Source organism: Bubalus bubalis, chromosome X (genome assembly GCF_019923935.1).
Source record: "Bubalus bubalis isolate 160015118507 breed Murrah chromosome X, NDDB_SH_1, whole genome shotgun sequence".
Classification (NCBI taxonomy): domain Eukaryota; kingdom Metazoa; phylum Chordata; class Mammalia; order Artiodactyla; family Bovidae; genus Bubalus; species Bubalus bubalis.
The window spans coordinates 84,508,669-84,535,791 of NC_059181.1; the positions used below are offsets into that span (position 1 = coordinate 84,508,669).

At 40.7% G+C, this 27,123-nt stretch overlaps 1 protein-coding gene across 13 annotated transcripts in view; it reads right to left on the bottom strand.

Annotated features, from left to right (window-relative positions):
* The window catches only part of TMEM164 (transmembrane protein 164), a 174,909-nt gene that overhangs the window by 85,089 nt on the left and 62,697 nt on the right, over positions 1-27,123 (bottom strand). For 9 of the 13 annotated variants that reach the window (XM_045164381.1, XM_025276109.3, XM_025276114.3 and 6 more), the window contains one exon: positions 16,324-16,373. The exons of 2 other annotated variants lie outside the window; for them this stretch is intronic. In XM_045164381.1, the coding sequence (XP_045020316.1) occupies positions 16,324-16,373 (50 nt within the window). Of the gene's footprint in view, positions 1-13,393; positions 13,424-16,323; positions 16,374-18,946; positions 19,001-27,123 lie in introns of those variants that run through there. 2 more of the 13 variants (XM_045164380.1, XM_006071593.3) reach the window with 2 other exon arrangements.

Consider the following 27,123-nt stretch of genomic DNA (forward strand, 5'->3'; position numbering starts at 1 on the left):
CATTCAAATGATGAAATACTATGCAGTCATTAGAAATCATGTTTAGAAGAATATTTAATAACATGGGAAAATAATCATGGCATATTAGCTTTTAATATATTGCAAAGTAGCATGTATAGAATAATCTCAATTTTTTCAAAAAAGGCATATATACATAGAAGACTGGGAGGAAACTACACCAACACATTAATGGGGGAATTTCAGTTATTCTTATTTTCTGTAACATTTGATGTTTTCCTTCTAGTGAGCATGGATTATTTTTATAATGAGAATGAAACATGTCTTCTTCATGTCTACTTACTTTTCTTTCATTTGTGTTTTTTTTTTTTTTTTGCTGCACTACGCAGCATGCAGGATCTTAGTTCCCAGACCAGGGACTGAACCCTTGCACCCTCAGTGGAAGCATGGAATCCTAACTACTGGACCATCAGGGAAGTCCCCCTACTTTTTCATTACCCACTGCACAGCCCCTACATAGCTTACCTAAACCTTATTTATTATGTTGTATGATTTTTCCCTCCTATAATTACTTTGTCCAGTAATTAGCAGAGTAGATTCTGAATTTGGCTTCCAAAAGGACTAGGTGAGCTAACAAAGTACAGAGAGGCCCCAAAAGGATCAGTCCCCATTCCTCTGCTGAGAATTCTTTTCCATGCTTCCCCAGATGGGAAAAGTCATCTGTATCCCCAGTCTTGCTTTTACCAGGAAATAGTATACACCCAAATACATGTTGAAAGCAGAACAGCCCAAGGAGGAAGAAAAAACAAAAAAACAAAAGCAGTCCCTGCTCCAAAAACCTTCAGAGAGACTTCCAGGAGAGAATCTGGGGAAATGAAAATGCTGAATCAGAAATTATGGACCAAGACTGTAGAAGTCAAAGTCCCCAGGAGAGAACAAAACTGAGTATGTACACATGGAGAGAAAGGCTGCTTCTGCTGTGTACTGAAGGGAAAGAGAGCTGTGAATAATCTGAAAGCAGCTTCTCTCTTCTGAGCATTTAGAGTATTAAGGAAGAATATGTATAGTCACAAGGCAGCAACCTGGCAGTGGCTCCCAGGACAGAAGACACCAGAGAAGCTTCTGCATCAGAAAGGAAATTGGGCTCCTTGAATTGCTGTTTATTTACTATGGATTTTCTAGGTTCCTGATCTCTTTCCCTCTGACATCAGCAGCATTCATATGTAGGGTTTCCTCTCCCTCGCCCAGAACAGAGTCTTAAGAGAGCTGCTCAGGTCAGAGGCAGTTTCCCAAACACCCTTTTCAGAAATAAGTTCAAAGCTAGACCAGGTGAAGATGCCAAAAGGCTGTTCCTTTGGGGGTTCTGAAGCAGCTGGTCTGTTGCACACTGGGAAAGAGGGTGCTGAGATAGATGGTGAAACCAGTCAGTTACAACAGGTACAGCCTGAGCCAAGCTCATGAACTCAGGACAGTCCTAGAGATAGGAGTCTCTCTGGGGAGAATCCTGCTGCTTAAAAATTGGAATGGGATCTAGAAAAACAGATGGTCACAAGGCTACTGAACTCTCATAATATCGTGTGCCACAAGGCCAACAGGGCGTCAATCTTGCAATGCCAAGATCACATGTCAGGTTGTCCTAATTGCCCTTATGCACCCCCATGCTTCCCTCACCCATCTTGGCTCACACCCGGCCTACAGTCCTCTCTCCACCCAGCAATGCACCCCCCTGCTCTCTGTGGCACAGATGAAATTTCATCTCATCTCCTTTAAAAGCCTCTCCAGACTGAGTCAGCAGACACTCATAACCAAATAATTCTTCCTGCATCAAAGATCCACTACCCCCATGTGTACATGAAAACGAACAGATTGAAGGGGTTCAGTATTGGGGGTGGGGGTCCCCATAACCTACACTTTCTGAGGCACACATGTAGGCCAGCTCTGGGCTATGCAATTTTCTCACCTGGGGTGGGGTAGGGGAAGAGCTTTCTGCCATTCCAAATGCACAGATCAGTGACTCCTTCCACAAGTACTCCCACCCTCACGAGTGCACAAACAGAAAAATCCAGGCACCTTAAGCAGTGGGTGTTTGCAAGGCAGCTAAGCTACCTGATAACAACCCAAAGCCAGTTAAGTTTCCTTTTCCTTCGTCTATTCCTTCAAAACACCCCAGCTCAGAGAGAGGAGCATCCCAAAAGGCTGCTTCCTCTAAGTAGAGCACTGTGTGTGCATGTGTGCCTGCTCAGTCGTGTCCAACTCTGCAACCCCATGGACTGCAGCCCACCAGGCTCCTCTGTCCATGGGATGCTCCAGGCAAGAATACTGGAAGGGGTTGCCATGCCCTCCTCCAGAGGATCTTCGTGACCTGGGGATCAAACCTGCATCACCTGCATTGCAGGTGGATTCTTTACCATGGAGCCAGCGGGCTCCTAGCCCCTTGTGAAACCAAGAATTCCATCCTTTTCTAAAAACAGCAGCCTGGACACCAAAGAGCAAGCTGAAAACTAAGAGGCTGGCAGCACTCAAGCCCTCTATGGTGGTGGGATCCATGGAGACTGGGCAGGGGGAGGGAGCGCTTGACATCCAGTGATGATGACACCTTCCTTCAGCCTGGAGAACAGATTCCAACAGAGACCAGGAAGCTCTCAAACCACCCAGCACTGCCCAAGGCTGCTCCTGGCCACACCTGCAGGTCCCGTGACTGGTGGCCCTATGGCACCAGCCCTACCACTCAGCTGCCATGGAGACCTCTTAGATTTCCTCCAGTGTCACCTTCAGATGGTGTAGTTAGTGTTAGTCACTCAGTCGTGTCTGACTCTTTGTGATCCCATGGACAGTAGCCTGCCAGGCTCCTCTGTCCATGGGATGCTCCAGGCAAGATACTTGAGTGGGTAGCAATTTCCTTCTCCAGGGGATCTTCCTGAGCCAGGAATCGAACCTGGGTCTCCTGCATTGCAGGCAGATTCTTCACTGTCTAAGCCACGAAGGAAGCTCTTTAGATGGGGAGAATAGTGTAAATGGATGTGGGTATGCTAACTCTGCTCCAAGAACAGCATTAGATGCACTTGCTTCCCCTGTGGAGATGGGAGGTCATGCATGGCTAGACTTTAGGCTCTTTCTTTCCAGGTCTGGGAAAAGCTGAGGGCTGCCAGGGTGAGAGCTGGGGAGGAGGAGCCTGTCCACACCACCGAAGGAAATGTGGTCTGGGGTCCCAAGGGCAGCACTGTTTCTAGAGGCCAAGGGCCCTGGTCTCCAGCTGACGAGTAAATCCCAGTGGCAGATCCTGATAAAGAGGCACCATAGCAGCTGATTCAGACTAGCGGCTGCTTCTCTTTATCCAGTGAGCCGGTTGTGGTTAATAACTGAAAACCCAGGATCTTCCAGCCTTGGGAAGAGAGCAGGTCATCTACAGGAAGCATGACCAGTCACAAAGAACAAAGGCCGGGCTGGCTTTTCAGTTGCATCTGATGTGAACCCTTGTGACAGCTGCAGAGGTTCCCCAAGCCTCGCAAGGACAAAAAATCCCTGCTCTGATCCTTATGCCGAAAAGTGTGACTGTCAGCTCTGTGTATCTCTATTCCTAAACAGTATGGGATGCTATTACGAGGATGAACTGTGAAGTCCCTGAACTCCACCCCCCTCTAACTATGATATGCCTTTTAACTGCCACTCCAGAAATCTGTCTCACTGTCTTGAAGCTTCGAGCAAAGTCCCCCTCTTACTGTAGGCATGGAATTTCCTCTTTCTTCCCTCTTTCTGTATGCTGATTTTTAAAATTTATTTATTTTTGGCTGTGCTGGGTCTTTGTTGCTGTGTGGGGTTTTCTCTAGTTGTAGCGAGCAGGGGCTACTCATCATTGCATTGCACAGCCTTCTCATTGCAGGGGCTTCTTTTGTTGCAGAGCACAGGCTCAAGAGCACCAAGCTTCAGTAGTTGTGGCACTTGGGGTCAATAGTTGCTTTTCCCGGGCTCTAGAGCACAGGCTCAATAATTGTGATCAATGGGCTGAGTTGCTCCACAGCATGTGGGATCTTTCTAGATCGGGGATCAGACTCAAGTGTCCTGCATTGGTGGGCGGATTCTTTACCCCTGAGCCACCAGGGAAGCCCCTATCTTAACCATTTTTAAGTATATAGTTCAGAGGTATTAAGTACCTTCACAGTGTTGTACAACCATCACCGTCACCCATCTCAAAACTTTTTCAGCTGGTCCTCCTGTTTTTGAAAAGTTTGATTAGAACACTGCCAAACTCATTTGTATACATACAGTACTGGTCTATGCTACTTTCAAGCTCCAGCAATACTTATGGAGTTAAAAAAAAATCAGATCAGATCACCTACAACAGCCAAAACACTTACTATCTGGCCCTTTACGGGAAAAGGTTGCTGATCTCTGCTCTAAACCAAAACATAAGGAATTCCCTGGTGGTCCAGTGGTTAGGACTCCATGTTTTCACTGCCAAGGGCATGGGTTCAATCCCTGGACAGGGAACTAAGATCCCACAAGCTAGGCAGCATGGCCAAAATTAAAAAAAAAAAGTATCTACACACACACACACATTGGATTTATAGTTTAAAATAGTATTTGCTTAACTCACACTAACACAGCTTCTCCTAGCTCCCCACTAAAATACCTATCAAGATACAGAGAATGATAAAACTCCCCCAAATTACTTAAAACTTAGACTGATGGGCATCCTACTATGATTATCTGGGAGAAATCTCCGTTAACATTAAAACTAATGCTGAAATGAGGAAAAAACAATCTGGGGCCAAGTCTTGCAGCAGAAATCTGAAACAAGACAGTAAAACACTGAGTGGTTATACCACAGTCAGCCTCACAGCTTAGCAATGGAGAGTTCATTTCATAACTGGCAAAACCAGCCATGCCTCCACTCCAGGGCTACCATTTGCAAGGGAAATCAACAACTCCCCAAGACGGTCTATATCCATTTGGAGGCTCCTCCCATAAACCAAAAGGGCTGAAGTGATGGCTTTGGTGCCTTCACACTGCATTCTGGGAATGGGAAACTTCACAAGTAAAACTCAGGTACCAATGCATATGGGAGGCTGCAGTTCTTCATTCAGTTTATATGTTCAGAGTGTCAGGGAATCTAGTAAGTAGGAATAAGCCATTCGATATGGGTCCAGCAAAACCCAGCAGATGAAGCTGCTAGACACTGGGAAACAGGCCGGAAGCTTGGTGCATCAACCTGGCCACCAGGAGTCGGGCTGAGAAGGGGTCCTGCTGCTGCTGCTGCTGCTGCTAAGTCTCTTCAGTCGTGTCCGACTCTGTGCGACCCCATAGACGGCAGCCCACCAGGCTCCCCCGTCCCTGGGATTCTCCAGGCAAGAACACTGGAGTGGGTTGCCATTTCCTTCTCCAATGCATGAAAGTGAAAAGTGAAAGTGAAGTCGCTCAGTCATGCCCGACTCTTCGCGACCCCATGGTCTGCAGCCTACCAGGCTTCTCTGTCCACGGGATTTTCCAGGCAAGAGTACTGAAGTGGAGTGCCATTGCCTTCTCCGGAGAAGGGGTTCTAGCCAATACCAAAGAGAATATGAGGAGTCAAATGAAATCTGCATACTCTATGTCTTTAACAAAGCCTAAATCAATCTTCCTTCAAATTGCATCAACATACACCACAGACTGCATGCTTCCTATGAAAACCTCTAGCAGCAGAAGGGAAATGTATAGCATTCTGAGGAGTTGGAGGAAGCACAAAAGCCTTCATTTAGTGCCGGAACCAGAAGAAATATTTTAGAAAATTGCATCCTCAAGAGAATACAAGAAAACATGAACTCTATGAAATAGGTATAGAAAGCCATTGAAATAAAACATATCAAGAAAGAAAGATAACAAAACTGGACTGAAAAGAGAGTTTAGCAAACCAAGGAAGAATTACAAAAAATATTGTAGCAGCAGAATTAAACTTCACATTGGAGATGGCGAAGTGCAAAATCTATCAATTCATAGTATGGAGGCCAAATCTGAACCTCTCCCAAGTACACAGAGGAAATGGAAAGCTGACCATATAAATGTGACAAAGGTTGCTATTAGAAAATCTATTAATGTAACAGATGAAATGGGGAGATCAAAGGAGAAAACTCAAATGAACCTCTCAATAGATTCTCAAAAACCATTAGCTAAATTCAATAACCATTCCTGATTTTAAAGTAGAGGTGGGTGATGGTGATTTAAAAATAAGATAATTCTTTAACATATAAAGGATGTTTAATTTTAACCAATAACCAACATCAGAATTAAAAGTGAAAACAATAGGAACGTTTCCCTTAAAATCAGAAACAAGGCAAGAATTCCTGCCAATACTACTATCATTTAACACTGTCCAGGAAGTTCTAACTAAAACAATCAGGCTTGAAAAAAGTTTTGCTCTTTAAAAGAAGACCAAGTTATCAGAGTTGATACTCTTAATTTCCAAAATAATCAAAGTGAAGTAACTGAAAAACTACTAGAAGAGTTAAGCATGGTGGTCAAATATAAAATAAACATATAAAATCAAAATCTTTCTTATGTACCAGTAATAATCAGTTTGAACATAGAATAAATCATATCACAAACTATAAACTCTCCAGAAATGACATTAATAAGAAATCTGTGAGATATACAATCTGCACACACTTCTAAAGAACATACAAGAAAACTTGAATAAATTAAGAAATCTACCTTGTCTTTTCCTAGATAGATTCATTATGGTAAGGACATTAATGAAATTTTAGATTTAAAGTAATTCCAATCAAAACAACAGGATTTGGGGGAAGAGTCTGACAAAAACATTTTAAATTCATTTGGAAGGGGAAAAAATTGTTCAGATGAGCTATGAAAAAAGTGTGAGTAAAGTAACAGTCTGGGAAGAATGGTGAAGAGAAATTTGGCCTGCTAGCTGTTGCAAATACAAGAGTCTGAAATTGGTGGTGAACCCAACAGAGACACTGACAGAATAGTATAAGAAGCCATCCAAATAAACCTCAGTGTCAGGGAGGAATAAATTTTCCTCTGCCCTTCTGGGTTCTTCTGGCTGGTCTAAGAATTCAATTGACGTGAGACCAATTAAGAGGAGAAAATCATAAAAAAGTTTAATGACATGTATACAAGAGAGAGACCCAGGAGAACTGAGTAACTTGCCAAAATAGCTGAAACCCTCAGCGTAAATACCATCTTAGAGAACAGATATGTGAACACAGCAAGGGAAGGAGAGGGTGGGAATGAACTGAGAGAGTAGCATTAACATATACACACTACCATGTATAAAACAGATAGCTAGTGCTGTGAAACACAAGAAGATCAGCTTGGTGCTCTGTGATGACCTGGAGGAGTCAGATGGGGAGCAGGGTAGAAGGCTCAAGAGGGAGGAGATATATGTATATTTATAGGTGATTCACTTCATGGCACAGCAGAAGCACAACTTTGTAAAACAATTATCCTCCAATTTAAAAAATATCCTATGATAAACCATAATGGAAAAGAATATTTAAAAAGAATGTGTGTGTGTGTGTGTGTGTGTGTGTGTGTGTATATATATATATCCAAATCACTTTGCTGTACAAGAGGAATTAACATTTTAAGTCAACTGTATTTCAATAAAAATAAATAAATAAAGACAAAACAGGATGATAGAGGTAGGGGTTTGGGACTTAAAAGGGGAGAAAGGCAAGTCAAATGGAGATGGGCAAACAAATGTTTGCTGGGCCATGAAGAGAATGAGAACAGAAAACTCAGAGTTTCCCCCACCACACCTAGCTGATACTCTGTAGATTATCTCTGGTGAGAGCACTATGTCAAAAATAAGCCCTTTATTATACTTTAGGCAGCTAAGAAGGAGGTAAAAAGAAAGACTTTCTGAGTCTTCTGTTAATCTTAAAACTAAGAACATACGTAAATTAATCCTCACGCCAAAGTGACGGGGTGGCAAATTTTGCTCCCCTATGCTAGCATATATAAGAATTTATGTATGATAAAAATGTAACAGCAGTAACCATAGGGAAATAGTTAATCAACAAACAGTGCTCAAATAAACGACAATTTGGGCAAAAATATTCTACATCCCTACCTCATACTACACACAAAATGAATTTTAGATGAACTGACAGCTAAAATATTTGAAAACAGATTAAAAAGCTAGATTGTCTACCTGATCTCAGAATGATAAATCTCTTCAAGCATAAAAGCACTGGAAGAAATAACCACTTTTATTGAAGGTGGTGCAGAAACCAATCAATGTGACCAATAAAAATGTAGAATATACATCAAAAGGATTGTCAACAAGTTAGAAGGCAGTCTGGGAAAAACATTTACTGCAAAGGTGATAAAGGGTTAATACTCTTTATATATGGGCAACTCATTCAGATCCACAAGAGGAGAAATAATTTTATATAAAAAAAAAAACAAAAAAGTGACATTTCACAAATTAAAATATGTAATGGGTTCAAATTGGAAAAGGAGTACGTCAAGGCTGTATATTGTCACCCTGCTTATTTAACTTAGATGCAGAGTACATCATGAGAAACGCTGGGCTGGAAGAAGCACAAGCTGGAATCAAGATTACATTCAGAAAACGAAGATCATGGCATCTGGTCCCATCACTTCATGGGGAATATATGGGGAAACAGTGGAAACAGTGTCAGACTTTGTTTTTTGGGCTCCAAAATCACTGCAGATGGTGATTGCAGCCGTGAAATTAAAAGACGCTTACTCCTTGGAAGAAAAGTTATGACCAACCTAGATAGCATATTGAAAAGCAGAGACATTACTTTGCCAACAAAGGTCCATCTAGTCAAGGCTATGGTTTTTCCAGTGGTCATGTATGGATGCGAGAGTTGGACTGTGAAGAAAGCTGAGCGCCGAAGAATTGATGCTTTTGAACTGTGGTGTTGGAGAAGACTCTTGAGAGTCCCTTGGACTGCAAGGAGACTCTAAAGGAGTCTATTCTAAAGTCCATTCTAAAGGAGATCAGTCCTGGGTGTTCTTTGGAAGGAATGATGCTGAAGCTGAAACTCCAATACTTTGGCCACCTCATGCAAAGAGTTGACTCATTGGAAAAGACTCTGATGATGGGAGGTGTTGGGGGCAGGAGGAAAAGGGGACAACAGAGGATGAGATGGCTGGATGGCATCACTGACTCGATGGACGTGAGTTTGAGTGAACTCTGGGAGATGGTGATGACAGGGAGGCCTGGCATGCTGCAATTCATGGGGTCGCAAAAAGTTGGACACGACTGAGCGACTGAACTGAACTGAACTGAATGTGTAATAAGCATAGTATGTACCTGTTTGGAATTTTCTATAATGAAATTTGAAGCAGAAAAAAAAATGAGGAAAGGGGCAAAAAGAACAAAAAAGAAGAGCTACCAGAGGAGCTGGGGAGTACCTGCTCTCTTTCCTTTTTTTGGGTGGCAAAAGAGAATCATATTTATTAAGAACCTAAAAGGCAGGCTGATTCATATTATGCAACAGGGTACTTTCCCTAAAGGTAAGTGCAAAAGGTACCTTTTTTGACGTCAGTAGCAGGAGAGAAAGCACAGAATGGCCTCTACAGATAAAATATTCAAACTTCAGTGGGAGAAAGAATTCTGTGGCTTGGATGTTGAAGATGGTAGATAGCTCTTTAGATGAGAATCACTCAAAACAGCCAAATGAATAAAAAGAAAATGGCTCAGACTCAGAGACACAGACCAACACTGCCTGTACAGACTCGATACAACATGCGTCCACAGCATGGAAGAGCTGGGAACGGGATGGGGGATAAGGGGCCAAATGCTGCCAGGCTGGCATTCTAGGACATGGAAGTCAACCATGCCCAAGGTTGCTGCAGTCGAGGCTCCACGTTCGAGGCACATGTTTTTCCCTTGGGCAGCCAGTTACAGCAGCTGACTAAGCAGGTCACATGTCAACTGTGGGGCACATAAAGGGAGCACTCTGGGACCCAGCCAGAACACTGGGGAACCATCATTCCCTCTTGTCAAGTGCAGCGTGGGAACCCTGTGGAGAGTTCCGCCCCTTCCCCACCCTAAAGAGAATTGCCAGCCCCTGCGCAGCATGGTGCTTGCAGCCTGCTGGGCACACCATACCCCTTTCCTGCAGTGACTGGGCATGCCTCCATGAAGAGCATGCCAGCCCCTGCTTCGCTGGGAAGCAAACAAACTCATGCGTGGCTGCCACAGCAAAGGGCTGCTAGAAAAAATAATAGTTGGGTAGGTAGCACTAGTCAATGCACCCGCAGCAGGGCCTATCTGTGTACACTGAAATTTATGAAATTTTAAATCAGATGTTATCGTGGTTGTTAACCCTTTCTTTCAATAGTACCAGAAGAACAGAAAATACTCCCTTAAGCAACATAAGGCAGTGTTTAGGAGCACTGGTTCTGCAGTCAGAGAGATACTGGATCGAATCCCACCTACACCACTTACAAGCCACTTAAATCACATAAACTTTCAGAGCCTGTTGTCTTGATCTAACTGAGGCTACTGTTTGTACCTCCCACATAGGTATGCTGGGAGGACTAAATGAGATATCCATGTTAAATATTCCCCACCTTGACTACACACAATAAACCCGGTTAAAAGCATTAGCAGGAAGAGGAAGAAAGGGAATCCTGACTCTGCCACTAAGTAATCTTCAGTTCAGTCGCTCAGTTGTGTCCTACTCTTTGTGACCCCATGAACCGCAGCACGCCAGGCTTCCCTGTCCATCACCAACTCCCAGAGCTTACTCAAACTCATATGTCCATTGAGTTGGTGATGCCATCCAACTGTCTCATCCTCTGTTGTCCCCTTCTCTTCCTGCATTCAATCTTTCCCAGCATCAGGGTCTTTTCAAATGAGTCAGTTCTTCGCATCAGGTTGCCAAATTATTGGAGTTTCAGCTTCACCATCATCAGTCCTTACAATGAATATTCAGGACTGGTTTCCTTTAGGATGGATTAGTTGGATCTTCTTGCAGTCCAAGGGACTCTCCAACACCACAGTTTAAAAGCATGTAATCTTAGCCGAGTTATTTAAAATCTCTTGGCCCCAACTGCTTTATTTGTCATGTGTATAAAATGTACTCCCTATCTCATGACATTAGTTGGAGGATTAGATAAGATCCTTTAAGACAAAGTCCTTTAAGAAGAGTAAACAGAGCTGTACTATTAGAGCTATCTACTTTCTAAAACAATGATTTTCAACTTCACACTGCACACAGTATTTTCACAGTGGAATAATAAGTACCCATGAAAAATTAAGTGTATGGTTAAAAACTTGGATGAATCTCCAAGGAATTGTGCTAAATTTAAAAAAAAGCTAATCACCTTTGGGATTTATATTGATTGCATTTATGCAACAATGTGATTGCATTTGTTGGAGAAGGAAATGGCAACCCACTCCAGTGTTCTTGCCTGGAGAATCCCAGGGACGGGGGAGCCTGGTGGGCTGCCATCTCAGGGGTCGCACAGAGTCGGACACGACTGAAGCGACTTAGCAGCAGCAGCAGCATGATTGCATTTATATCAACATTTTTGAAATGACAAATTTAAAGACATGGAGAACAGATGAGTTGCCAGGGGTCAGAGAAAACATGCAAGTGGGAGGGAATGAATTTGGCTTTAAAAGGACAACAGGAGGGATCCTCATGGTGATGAAACTATTCTTTGTATTGACTGTATGTATGTGATATCATAGCATAGTTTTGCAATAAGTTACAACTGGAGGAAACTAATTAAAGAGTATATGGGATCTCTCTGTATTTTTCTTATAACTTCTACATCATAATGATATTTGTTATATTTTATTTTACATAGTTTCTCAAAATATAAAATTTAATTTAAAAATGATGTGAGCAATGTGAGTACATGATAAAATAGGGGAAAACCCGTGATATCATCAAGTGAAAAAAAGCAGAATAAAAAACTACAATTAAAGAAGATAAAAAGTAAAGAAATAAGCATAAATCTTGAGATAGTAGGCAAAAAACAGGAAAAGTAAATAAATATAAAACGTTGAAAATTAAGTAAATATATATATGAAAAGTGAAAGTGAAAGTCACTCACTCGTGTCCAACTCTTTGTGACCCCATAGACTAGACAGTCCATGGAATTCTCCAGGCCAGAATACTGGAGTGGGTAGCCTTTCCCTTCTCCAGACATCTTCCCAACCCAGGAATCATACCCAGGTCTCCCGCATTGCAGGCAGATTCTTTACCAGCTGAGCCACAAGGGAAGCCCCCCCAAAAAATATATATATATAAAATCAAAATAAGGTAAAAGGGATAAATATATCCAAAACCAGGTTCTATAAAGCCACCAAAAATAGATAAAAGTGCTTACTAAACTAATATATAAAATATGAGACAGAACACAAAGTCAGACAAGACTAAGCCCAAGAAAGAAAAATATGACTACAATGAGAAAGGCTTATTATAAAACTATATGCTCAACTAAATTCACGGCAATATTTTGGAAAACTTAGAATAGATAACTCCTAGAAAAATACAAATGATCAACATTTACCCAAAATGATTTGAATATATGATTTACCATATAAAACACTGGAAAGGTGATTAAGGGTCTACCAATTGAAAAAGGCACTGAGACTTCATATTTGGGCTTTACAGTTGAATTTTATCTGATCTCAAAAAACAAACAAACAAACAAAAAAAAAACACATAATTTCTAAAGGTAGTTAAAGTATTCCAGGCCAGAGAAAAGAAGGAAAATTCTGCAGTTCATTTTATGTAACCTACATAATTTTAATCCTTAAACCTGAAGAAAAGAATCCAATAAAAAAAATGACTCCAATTTCACTTATGAATACTGAGGCCAGGCTCTAAATACAAGATTGACAAGTAGTATCCAGCAATGTATCAAAATAGTAATATAATATATTATTTTAGTAATGTAAGAGTTGTTCAAAACCAGATATCTAATGACATAATTCACTATATCAAAATCTTAAAAAAAAGATCAGAAATCATTGAAAAAGCATTTGATAAAATACAAAACATTCCCTTTTAAAATATCACAAAGTAAATGTGGAAACTATTTAAAAATACCAACAGCAAATATGGAAAAACACAGAAAACATTTCTATTTAAAACTGGTTATAGACAAAGTGGCCCACCAGCATTGTTTTTATTTAATGCTGTCTTTGAGTTTCTGGCAAAAAATAGAAGAAAATTAAATAATTAGAATAACCATTGGAAAGAAAAGATAAACTACCCATTCCAGTATTCTTGCCTGTAAAATTCTATGGACAGAGGAGCCTGGTGGGCTACATACAGTCCATGGAGTCACGGAGTCAGACATGACTGAGCACAAACAAACATACAAAGGCCCACCCTAAATCCAGGGTCATCTCATCTCAAAATCTGCAATTACATGTGCAAAGATAGTTCTTCCAAATAAGGTTACCTTTGCAGGTTCTGGGGTTACAACTTGGGCATACCTTTGGGGCCACTATTAAATCTGCTGCAATCTGATAAGAAAAAAAAAGATAAAACTAAAATAAAAGTTACTGGAGCTAACAAGACAATTTGGTAAAATAGCTAGATATGAAAAGTATTTTTTAAATTAATAAACTTTTTCTATTTTAGCAAGAGGCATTTAGGAACGGAAAGGAGGACAATATTGCACTCCTAAAGAACAAAAAAGCTCTTTTTTTTTTTTTTTTAACAAAAAAGCTCTTAATTCTTTAGAATAAATGTATTAAGAATGGTATAAAATAAGATCTGAACAGGAGGAAAGAAATAACCATTTCTTAGACAAAAACAGCTATGTATTTAAAAAATGATTCTTACAAAATTGAAATATAAATTTAATGCCGTTCTAATTAGAATCACAATAGGATGGGGTTGGGGGACTGATTAAATGATATTAAAATGTGTATAAAGAAAAAATGCCAATGAATAGCCAAGATAAATATTTTTAAGCTAATTTAATCTAATCAACATGACTAAGGTAAATAAGACACACAGATAAAACAAGAGAATTCATAAATGGATCCTTGGATATAAAAGGTTTAATGACAAAGATAGTAGTTCAATTTACAAGGGAAAGTAGGAATTACTTAACATATTATGCTACTACCACTGGTTATCCATCCATCTTTGAGAAAACAGTCTCAACAAAGACTGGGAACCCAGAAGCTATAAAAAACATTATCATATTTGGATATGAAAAAAGGGATGTAGAAAAAATTATGTGGCAAAATGTACCATCAGTAAAATCAACATATACAGATTTGGGAAATATGTCTATAATAAAGATGGTAGCCTGAGGGCCAATATCCAAAATATACAAAGAGGCCTTACAAGTTAAGAAAAATATAAACAACCCCTAGGAAATGGGTAGGTAATATGAGCACACAATTCAAAGAGCAAATCCAACTGGACAAAAAACGAGAGAATACTGAAAGGCATTATTAGCCAAGGAAATACATCCATTAAGTTGTCAAGATTATTAAAGAATCATAAAACCTTATGCTGATAGGGATGTGAAAAAAAGAATAATCTCATACATTACATACAAAGAGAAAAAGTGAATTATAACAGCCTGTTTTTATAAATTGATATGGTAACAAATATTTATTTACAAATAAACATTTGTGTGTGTGTGTATACATGTGTTATAAATTGAAAGCACTAGTATATAAGGGCATAAGCACAATGATGTTTAAATTCAGCATGGCCTGTAGTGGCCAAAATCTGGAAAGAATGTATATGTTCATCAATAGGAAAATGGCTAAATAAATTGTGCATCCACAAAATATTTTCTAGCCTTTTAAAAGACAAAGAGCTATACCAAGAGGCTTTGATAGATTTTCATGGGATATTGTTGAGTGAAAATAAGTAGGATGTATATATAGGATTCTATTTTTGTAAAACAATGAACAAAAACAACAAAACATTCCAAAACCATTTGTGTGTATGTGTGTGTGTATATACCTACAAGCATGAAGAAAAATATAGAAGGATACATACTGGTTTGGTAATATACAGGGACAATGTGGAAAGACAGGGCAAAGGCCAAACCAAACAAGGAAAATGAGGGGCAGGGGAGGGCTACTAAAACAAACAAATCCAGCAATCATATTTATGTATTTTATATGTACAAACACATAAATTGAATAAAGTTTAGAAGGATACAGTAAAAAAGAAAACAAAACAAAAGCAAAATATGGTCTCTGCTTGTTTAAAAAAAAAAGAGGGCAGTAACCAAAATAATTTCTTGGTAGGATTAGTGATAGTGTTTATTTTCTTTTTGTGTGTGTTTTTACATTTTCTGTAATGAGAATTACAACTCCCATAATAATGAAATAAAAACCAATAAATGTTAGTTTTAAAACATTGCACTGAAAGACTGACCCCATTTTGGGAAATCAAGGGAAAGAAACAGGGTTAAATACCCCTTTTTCCTTAGGAGCTGTCCAAGTAAGAGACTTATGAAATTGGGACCCATTACCCCTCCAGCAGAAAGTTATTCACCGAAGGCAAGAGACTAAGTGGCTATTCCAAGGAGCTATTTGAAGCAACAAATGGGGTATATTTTCCCCTACCTCACACTTTAATGACTTAGTAAATCAGAAAGTCATTTATGCCACTCTCAATTATCCAAGGATCTGCTGGGCTCTCTACTTTTTGCCCCCTCCCTCTGGTTTGGGGCCATTTCCCTGCTCAGAAACAGCTCCAAAATGGGGGCTGGGGAAGGAGGAAAGAGATGAAATTAATTGGATCGATTTAGCTTCTCATTAGCAACTCTAATAAAAGGTTTGATAAGCGAAATGGTCACAACTCCTGGTTCACATGAGGCTTCCAGGACTCTTGAGAATTTCATTTAAGTAAACTTGCCTTCAGACAAACACGATTTGCCTGCAATACACTTTAATAGATTTGGATGCTTGTTATTTTAAAGAAAGTCAGGACTTGCAATAAGGTGATATTTTTCTCTCCTCACTTTAATTTGCACTTTAACAACAACAAGAGCAATAAAAGATAAAAACACAAGAACACAGGCCTTCAAAGTATCCTCAGTGGAACAAGAGAACCACAGTACAAAGCTCTGTGAGTAGGGGAGGGCTGTCTGGCCCCAGCAGGCTCTCAAGAGAAACTTTAGGAGGGTGGGAGCATGTCTTGGCCATAAACCATCACCACAAGGAATCGGGAAAAGGGATCTGCCAGAGCTTACCAAAAGCACAAAGGCTAAGTCTCCACATATAACATCTCCCTGTTTCATTGGACCCTTGAAGACATTTGTCTCTTGGGAAGCCCAGACACATAGCACTGCAAGTTCAATGTGCTCACAATGTGTTCACCATCCTTTTTTACCAAGCAGACAAAGCAATTCAGCAACAGCAACAGAAAAACAATTTGCCCTTACTTGAAGATGACAATGGCTCCCGGACATGGAGGGCAGGCCAGGAGAAAGATCTGCAATGGAAAAAAAATTGTTTGGTTATCATGAGAAATGCTGGACACAGTGAGACAGTGTTACTTTAATAATGCTAATTCTAATGCTACTAACAATAAAATAACCAAACTCTTACAGAGAAAAAAAATATATATAATATAAAAAACTTTAAAAGACAAGCAAGTGGTTTTCTAAACATGTTTGCGTTTGTACATGCATCTACGTGTGCCTGTCCTGGCTGTGTGTGTCATGGGGAAGGTGGGGGAAAGAGGAAAGAGATGGATGGAGAGTGGAAGAAGTAACTGTTTGGAGCATAGGAGATGGGGAAAGCTTTTCCTTAAGCCGTTTCAGCCTCACTTCCTTTTATCCTCTAGAACACTCAATTTTTCAATACTTCAACTTTGGTATGATACAAGTAGCCAGGATAAGGAGTTTTTAACCCAGGACAAGTAAGAATGGATTCTGAGCATAGGATAAGCACACAAATACCCTCTGATTTGCCCCTCATGGGGGAAGGTGGGTTAATCAATAACTAACTTTGCCAGATTTAGCAAACAAAAACACAGGATGCCAAGTTAAATTTGAATTTCAGATAAACAATGAACAATGTTTTAGTATTGGTATATCCTGGATATGCCATGGAACATACATGTGTTAAAACATTATTCATTATCGAAATTCAAGGTTAACTGGACAGCTTGTGTTTTTTATCTGGCAATCCTATTGATTTTGCCACCCCCAGGCTCTTAATTTCCCTTTGATTTTGAAGGGGAGCCGAATTTGCTACCCCAAAGTTTGTTTGTTTGGCACAAGGATTATTTTAGGCTGACTGATTTTAAGAAACAACAGACATAGGAAAAGCTCTGAAAACTGTAGAAGTTACCTTTCTGTACAATATATTTACATTTATACGGAAAATCTCCATTTGTTCAGGTGTCTCCCTCTAAGAAAAGGATAACGCTAAATCTTTATAGTCTCTCAATAAGGGGGAAGGCAAGGACTTAAATCTGTGTAACAACCTTACCCTTGTTTACTGCACTCTTCCTGGTCACCTCCAGGAACTGGCCTCCTCCACCCCTACCTCTCAACCAATACCCAACATGTTTATCTTTAGCTAAAGATGGTATTTAAGGTGGTAGCTTGGGCCATTTCAGGGAGTTCGTTTTCCTGCGTCTCCCCCATGTATACAGGAAGTATACATATTATTAAACTTCCGTTGTTTTTCTCCTGTTAATCTTACTGTGGAAGAGGGGGTGTGTGTCTCAGCCAGGAACCAAAAGAGTAGAGGGAAAATTATGTTTCTTCCCCCACATTTGATTGGTTTGTTTCAAAGCCTGACTAGTTGGTTCCTCTTCTATTCTCCCTGCTCAAACCAAACAAAAAGAACCTGATCCTTCTAAGAGACCATCAGTTCCATGCTCCTTGGTTTGAACTAGGCTTGGGTTATTACAGCCTTCAGAAACCCACAGCAGTGGCAGTTTGACTGCACCAAAGTCAAACCTTGTTTGACTTTGCTCAAGGGGGACAAAGAAAGCCCTGCAGAGTTGTACAAAGTGCAAATTCCTGGGCTCCCGCCATGAGGAATGCTGATTCCATAAGTCAGGGGTTCCAGGAATCTGTGTATATTAACAAAAGCCCTAGGAGATTCAACTATTCTAAGCAGCCAGGTGTACTCAAGGTTTGATCAAAGACATTCAGCAGGACAAAAGACTGACCAAAGAATGAAACTCATGTTTATGGAGTTACTTCACCTACGGTGACTTAATGTTGCAGATTTACAAAATCATTGCTATGTGTTCCTCTCTTGTGGTGAGCATTTATGAATAGACATTATTGGCATTATGGGCCAGTTTGGCTTTGTCCCGGGTATCTTCTTTATATTCTGTTCATCAGTTCTCTCAGAATCTACATTTAAAAGGAAAGGGTACTCTAAGGAAAATCACTCTAAGTAGAGATACTGAATCCCTGCAGCGACTAAGAGAAAGAATGGGGAAGAAAGGGTCCTGAAAGGAACACAGCCGGGAGTCCATCACTCACACAATACTTCATCAGAGAACCCACCAAGAAAAAATCCATTGAGAATGTTACTTTCCCCTGTAGATCAATTTGATTAAAAGTGCAAACCCAATGACAATTACAGGTCCACAATCCTTTATCTGCAATCGCCAAATCCAAAAAGGTCTAAGAAACAGAATGTGGGGTTTGGTTTTTTTTAAAAAAAACTAATTTGGTAGCATACATGACTTGAACTGAGCTGAGGCTCTTTATAGACTGTCTTTATTCCATTTATGGTGAGTATTCATATGTTTTCCACAATAAGAATGTACTTTGATTAGGGGGTGCTGCCCCAGATCCCATTGGCAGTGTCTGTAAAACACTCCACACTCTCAGTATTGCCTTTCTAAAATCCAAAAAACTCAAGACTTCTGAAATACATCTGACCTTCATGGTTTGGGATAAGGACTGTCAACTTGGAATTTCAATCACCCAAACATGAACTTAACCCCAATTCCCCACCCTACTCATCAGAACAGTACAAGAAAGAAACCAAGCTGGTATTCTTTACCACTGACCCGGAAGCAAAGTTACTCACCTTAGGCAAGGGATCAAGTTGGAGGCTGTACATAGTTACCCAGCATCAGGCCATCAAAGGCTACACTCAGAAGCTACAGTATACAGAAAGCAGACAGGGGCCCCCAAACACCTTGTAAAGAATACTTCTGGAGTCACCTAAGAGTCATGCTAGCAATCTTCCTGAGCTTCTGGAATACCCTAGATACTTCCGACACACTAAAACAGAGACGCAAAAATGCAACACACCCCCCCTCCTCCCGACTTTTGTATACACACAGCCAAGAGGAAATAAGCAGATTCTTGGGAGAGGGAGGGGCAATTTCTCTGTAACTGCCCCATTTGGCTGGTTCTGATCCCCGATGTCCCTATACGGGGAAGCCCAGAAACCTCCTGAAGAAAGCAAGCCTCCAGTCCCAGCTTAATCACGGATCTGATTTCTTTCGAGGCAGCTCATCTAGTCTTTACTCTTAAGTGAGTTTTCCAACAGTTACTCACCTATGGTCATGTCATTTCCAACCAACACCCTGGCTTTCCTCATCTTGCTTATCTATCCCCAACACCAGGATAGAGGGTATCTTTTTCAAGCAACTTTTAAAATCAGATACATGGAGAATATAAAAAAAACAGGTTTGAAAAAGGACCCCGACCCCATCCTATTTCTTTTCCGGTAAACTCATGGTCTCCTTTGGCAACGTCCTAGATTTACGACACTAAACCTCTCTGCTTTGTCATGCTGGAACCACATCCATAATCACCATCAACCAAAGGATCAGAGTGAAGATAAGATGTTAATTCAGAGGCCCAAAGGCCCCCAGCCTTGGCCCAAATATCCCTGCTCTCTTCTTTGGTTGGCTGCCAATGGCCTCCAAATTTTGTTGGCATGTGTTTTAGCCTAGCAGACGGAAAGCTAAACTATCCCTTCAGCTGCAAATAGAGTGGGAAGAGAGGATACTTGGAAGTGCAAACAAGGAGGGCAGGAAGATGAGAAGGCATCTGAGTACATCCCAGCACCGATGTGGCACTTTGTCTTCTTGCTGCCATCTGCCCCGATAGGCATCTGAAGAAAAGAGCAGGGAGCATAACAGAGAAACGCTACCATGTCCTTCCATTGATCCACTGTCTGGGATGCAAGCAGGGCTTTGTTATGAAATCCCACTTTACAGATGGAGAAACCCAGGGGGAAGGCTCTGATGAGGTTTCTGGCAAGAACCCAGGTCCTGTAATAAACTCTCAACACTTTTCACCTCACACCTGACATGGTCCTAGCCTCATGGGGGCTTCTCTTCTTTAGACTCTCGCCCTGTCCCTCAACTCCCACAGCACACATGGAGTCACCCCAGGGTCCTCACATCTGTACCACAACACAGCTCCTCCAATCTCCTCCTTACAAGCTGAGACATCTCAAAACACAGACCTGCCTGGGCAGCAAATTATATTTACACAGATGGGTTTCAGAGTCCAGCATTCCCCAAAGACAGGCTCACATTACATCCAACCAGCTTCATTCTCTGATCTACTGGGTGCTGGAGATTCTCAAATCCTTACAGAACTGAAATCCTTTGGGGCTGGTTTTTCCTGGAAAAACCTGCAGGTTCCATTAAAAAACCACACTCTCTCAGCTTCTTCAGGAGAGAGTGACTGTTATCTTGCCCAGAAATTCGAAAATTCCATTTTTTTCCTAAGCACATAATCTAGGTACCAGCAGCTGTACCAGCTGATCCTCTACCTCTGAGACACTCTGGTTCCAGGTTCCCACCTTCTCCACCCAAGCTCTCAGCATCATTTGTCCCACTTCCTGTTCTTGTTTCTGTTCCATGGTCATATTAGTCCCAGGTTCACTGGCATCAATACCCTGTTCCCTGTCGAATTCTGCTCAACCCCAATATCATATTCATTAACCCCTCATGGTCATAACACTGAAAGAAGATAATTTTTGTTCATAGGAAGAAGTGTTAGTACTATGAGAAATGTAGGCGGGAAGAATGGCCAGTCACCAAGACCATCCTAACTGAGGGGCTAGCCAGGTTAAGCAGCGACAGGATGAGAAAACTAAATCAAAGGGAAAGAGAGTGAGAGAGGGACAGGAGAGTGGCATTTGGCTTGCAACACAATCTTCCAAGGCCGAGCTCCAGTTCTCTTGGCTCCACCGCCTAGGAGGGCACCCATCTATTTGGGGGTTCTTAAAGGAATGCCTATAAACATAACCCACCATAGCAAAGATCCATCCTTGGGCTACCCAAAGTCTGTCTTGGGTTTTATTCACTAATGTTAATACTCATGGGGCCTCATCTTCTCTCTCCTTGGACTGATGAAATGATTTTCACTGGTTTCTTGCCTCCAGACACACTGCTGATAAGGGGGATTGCTCTAAAATGCATCTCTGATCTTTCCTTTAGAATCCTTTAATGGCTGGCCAGTAATTACAGGAAAAGCTCAACCTCCTTAGCAAGGCAGGCGAGGCTTTCTCTACTCACCTTGCTGATCTCTTCAGCTTGCTGGCTTTGGGCACTGTCCTAAACTGTATCTTGAGCATATTCCATGTCATAAACAGGCTTCAATAATCTCATTTTCTAATAGCCTCATGTTATTCAACTATATGGATATGCAACAATTTACTCAACCCATCTCTTCCTGTCACACATGTAAGTTATATCTAAATTTTCAGGTCCTTCACTATTTAGTCTACATTTTGTAGTAGTAGTCTACATTTAGTTGGCATCCCACTCCAGTATTCTTGCCTGGAAAATCCCATGGACAGAGGAGCCTGGTGGGCTACAGCCCATGGGGTCACAAAAGAGTCACACATGACTTAGTGACTAAACATTTCGTATTTGGTCTCTCATTAGAATGAGAATTTCTAGGTCTTCAAAGGGAATACGGATTTTAAGGCTTTTTAACCTACAATTCTAAACTGCCTTCCAGAAAATGTCTTAGAATTTGTACTCCTGCCAGCAACATATGAGAAATGTGTTTCTGCTACAGCCCGGCCAAGAGGTCATTATCAGTTTTAAAAGGCAAAACACTAAAAGGGAGCAGAATTTGCCACCGTCAAATATGTCTCTTTGTCATAAAAATTATTTTGAGCTTGTTTTTTTTTTAAAAAAAAGCAGCAGATACAGGAGAAGCCCTGAAAATCAAGTAGAAGAGATTCTATTCATAAGAGACATTTGCATTTATAAAGAAAATCTGCATTTGTAAGGGTGTCTCCTCTCTGTACAAGGAAGAGAAGAATGACTGAATTTCTAGAAACTCTTATGACTAGAAAAGGCAGCAACTTAAAATCTGCATACAATCTTACCCTTGTTTACTGTGCCTCTCCTGGTCACCTCCAGGAACTGGCTCCCTCCACCCTTTTGTCTTTAGCTGGAGATGGTATTTAAGGTGGTGGTTTGGGCCCCTTTCAGGGAGTTACTCCGTTTTCCTGGGTCTCTCCCACACACACAGGAGGTACACAAGTATTAAAAGTCCATTTGTTTTCCTCTTGTTATTCTTTTATTACAAGGGGATCTCAAGCCATAAATTTAGAAGGGTAGAGTGAAAATTAACTTTACTCCCCTACCACACACACACACACACACACACACACACACTTCACTGCTTTAATGTGCATGCCTCAGATTACCAGAAATATTAAACTATTTTTTAACATGAGTTTGCCCAGCCGTATTTCTTCTTTTGTGGCCTTGCCTATTTTTCAACTGGTATGTTCTTTTTCTTATTGGATTATAAGAAGCTATTTATGTTTTAATGCCATTTAATACAGACTACTTGACATTTATTGCAAATATTTTTCCCATGTTGCCATTGTCATAGCTCCAGTCATGGCAGTTTTGTATGGAAGTTTTTGTATCTTTATGTAATTAGATATACTTATATAAATTAGATATTTCCTTCATGGTTTCTGTCTCTGATGTCATACTTTGAAAATTATTTACAATCCTGGGATTAAAAAAAGAGTCACCAATTGTTTTAATAATATTTTAAAATTTTAAATCTCCAAATCAAAAATTGCATTATTGTTAATCCTACTCTTCCAGAATGGCCTTCTCATCTTTCCTCTTTTGGCTACCTCTTATTTACACTTCAAATAACAAAAGAAAGCATCATTTCCCCTGTGTGCATGCTTAGTCGCTCAGTCAGGTCCAGCTCTGTGACCTCATGAATTAAAGCCCACCAGGCTCCTCTGTCCATGGACTTTTCCAGGCAAGAATACTGGAGTGGGTAGCCATTTCTTCTTCCAGGGGATCTTCTTGACCCAGGGATCAAACCCATGTCTCCTACGTCTCCTGGATTGGCAGGCGGATTCTTTACCACAGAGCCACGTGAGAAGCCCATGATCCCTTCTATCCTCCCATTAATTCTTTCTGCTTATTTCTTTCTGAGAAATAATCTTTTTTGTCAGTATAAGGAACTGGCAAAGAGCCTTCTCTCAAGAATTTAGACAAAAAGGAAATTAGAGCACCTACTGCCAAACCCTTGGGCTTCAAAATCAACATATAATGGATTTAAAACATAGCAAATACATTTTAAAGCAAGAATGTTCCTAGACTTGAAAGACCAGTTTGTAACCTGTTTGAATTATCCCCAAAGAAAGAATGGGGTTGACCAAACACTGAGATACAGAATAAAGAAAGTCACAGAGGCAAATATATTTGACAGTTTCCACATCCAAGTACTAGTCAGGGACCAGGGAATCTTAGCTTGTTAATCTCAAGTTTTCTGTCCCAGTGCCAAATTCACCCCTATTAAAAGAACGGAAGTGGGCTAGGGAGCATTGCTAAGTGGTGAATAGTATGGGCTTTAGACTTAAGATAGATTTCGGCCACTCACCAGCACTGTAACCTTGGATGAGAGACTGGAGGAATTTTTATCTCTACAATAGGGATAAAAATAGCATCTATGTCTCATGAGGTTTTGGAGGGGATCAAATGAGATAAAGCAAGCAAAACACTTGGCACAATGTCTAGCACATAGCTAGCACTCAATACAGAGTAGCTGTAATTATTCTGATCGCAAAAGAAAGTCCAGCCTTACTGTGAGCTACATCAGCAAAAGCTTCTATTAAACTTCCAATTCATCTAACTTCACTTGTTCTATTCACTTGTTCTTCACTTGTTTTATTCACTAGTTCTTCACTTGCTTGTAGTATAATATGCTAATGTGTTATTTGGCTTCCTTGTCCAGCTGCCTACAAGGAGAGAATACTGAAACACTCAAGGTGCAGTTTCCTCATCTGTCAAATAGGGGTTACATCAGTACTATCTCATAAGGTGGATATGGGCATTAAATGTTTGAAGCACTTAGTTCAGTGCCTGGCATGTTGTAAGCAATAAAATAAATATGAGCTACTGATAGCATCATCCTTCTTGGTTGCCCTTTCTGTTGTCCACTCACTACAAATTCCATCCAGGCCCACAGCAAGTTCTAGTTCCCACACAAAGCCTTCTCCAATAACTCCAGATAACCTCTTTTTTTGTCCAATGGCCTCTACAACTCATTAGGTACTTGCTGCTGCTGCTGCTGTTAAATCGCTTCAGTCGTGTCCGACTCTGTGCGACCCCAGAGACAGCAGCCCACCAGGCTTCCCCATCCCTGGGATTCTCCAGGCAAGAACACTGGAGTGGGTTGCCATTTTCTTCTCCAATGCATGAAAGTGAAAAGTGAAAGTGAAGTCGCTCAGTCATGTCCGACTCTAGCGACCCCATGGACTGCAGCCCACCAGGCTCCTCCATCCATGGGATTTTCCAGGCAAAAGTACTGGATTGGGGTGCCATTGCCTTCTCCGCATTAGGTACTTAGATTTTATTTAATTTGGTCTATTAAATGGTTTCCCTATGGTTGCACAAAATGCTATAATAGACTGAGAGCTAGGATTGGATTATCAATTGTTCCCTCCTGACAAATTTTAAATAGGCATAGATAAGTCACTGAACAAAGCCCAAAGTTGTCTGTTGGGTAATCAGGGCTCTCAACAATGTGGCCCTCAGCTGCCTTGCTAGTTTCATTTCCCACTATGACTCAGGTTTTCACCCTGAACCTCAGTTTCTACATTCTAAAATACAAAAGAATAACGGTGCTTGCCTCCAACATCTTAAACTCAACTATTGTTTGATGCAAATAATAAATGCTTTCTAGATATTTCCATCTAGATGGCACACAGGTATCTCATGCCCAAATCTGAACTTGCCATCTTCTTTCCCTAACCTCTTTCCTTGCTAACTGCTCCCTCAAAAAGTGGAAGAACAAGGACAGCTGTTCCAATAGTAGAATTCCAACTGGTCTGATAAAGGCAGAAGGCATGAGGGAAACAAAATTAACATCAGATAAACAGTACAGCAATAAGTGTAGGCAAGAACCATTGGTAGATGCTGACGAGTAATGCAAGATTATCATTTTTGCATGGAAAGTACTTGTTAATTACAAAGGGAAAATAGTAACTTTCTGGTGGAAAAATATGACAAGAAGAGATCAAAGTTAATTAACATCACCAATAATAACACATATCATCATGTCCCCCGGATATGATGTACCAAGAAGGGGATGACATTACTTCTGGGGTATTTCTGCCCAATGACTTAAATCTAATCACAACAACAAAATCAGGTAAGTCCAAATAAAGAACACTTTACAAAGTAACTGACCCGTACTCTTCAATATTGACAAGGTAATAAAAGATGGAGACAGAAATTGCCATGGATGGAGGAGATTAAGACGACCTAACAACCAAATGCAATGTGGGATCCTGGATTCCATCCTGGAACAGACAAAAGATGTTTGTGGGAAAAACCAGTGAAATAAGAATAAAGTCTATAGCTCAGTTCAAGTATCAATGCTAATTTCTCAGTTTTAAAGATTTTATCATGGTCATGAGAAACGCTGGGCTGGAAGAAGCACAAGCTGGAATCAAGATTGCCAGGAGAAATATCAATAACCTCAGACACGCAGATGACACCACCCTTATGGCAGAAAGTGAAGAGGAACTAAAAAGCCTCTTGATGAAAGTGAAAGAGGAGAGTGAAAAAGTTGGCCTAAAGCTCAACATCAGAAAACTAAGATCATGGGATCTGGTCCCATCACTTCATGGCAAATAGATAGGGAAACAGTGGAAACAGTGTCAGACTTTATTTCCTTGGGCTCCAAAATCACTGCAGATGGTGATTGCAGCCATAAAGTTAAAAGACGCTTACTCCTTGGAAGGACAGTTATGACCAACCTAGATAGCATATTCAAAAGCAGAAACATTACTTTGCCAACAAAGGTCCATCTAGTCAAGGCTATGGTTTTTCCAGTGGTCATGTATGGATGTGAGAGTTAGACTGTGAAGAAAGCTGAGCACCAAAGAATTGATGCTTTTGAACTGTGGTGTTGGAGAAGACTCTTGAGAGTCCCTTGGACTGCAAGGAGATCCAATCAGTCCATCCTAAAGGAGATCAGTCCTGGGTGTTCATTGGAAGGACTGATGCTGAAGCTGAAACTCCAACACTTTGGCCACCTCATGCGAAGAGTTGACTCATTGGAAAAGACCCTGATGCTGGGAGGGATTGGGGGCAGGAGGAGAAGGGGACGACAGAGGATGAGATGGCTGGATGGCATCACCAACTCGATGGACATAAGTTTGAGTGAACTCCAGGAGTTGGTGATGGACAGGGAGGCCTTGCGTGCTGCGATTCATGGGGTAACAAAGAGTTGGGCACAACTGAGCGACTGAATTGAACTGAATACAAGATATTAACATTAAGGGAAGCTGATGGAAGGGGATACAGAAATTCTCTGCAGTATCTTTACAATTCTTTTGTAAACTAATTTTGAAATATAAAGTTTTTACACGCTACTATCTACAAAATAAACAAGGTTCTACTATATAACATAGGGAACTATATTCAATATCTTGTAATAACCTATAAGGGCTTCCCTGGTGGCTCAGTGGTAAAGAATCCGCCTTTCAAGCAGGAGATGAAGCTTCGATCCCTGGGTCAGGAAGATACTCTGGAAAAGGAAATGGCAACTCACTCCAGTATTCTTGCCTGGAGAATCCCGTGGACAGTGGAGCCTGGCAGGCTAAAGTACATGGGGTTCCAAAGAATTAGACATAACAACTAAACAACAAAAATAACCTATAATGCAAAGAACCTAACTATATATGTGTGTGTGTGTGTGTGTGTGTGTGTGTGTGTGTATATACACACACACACAGAT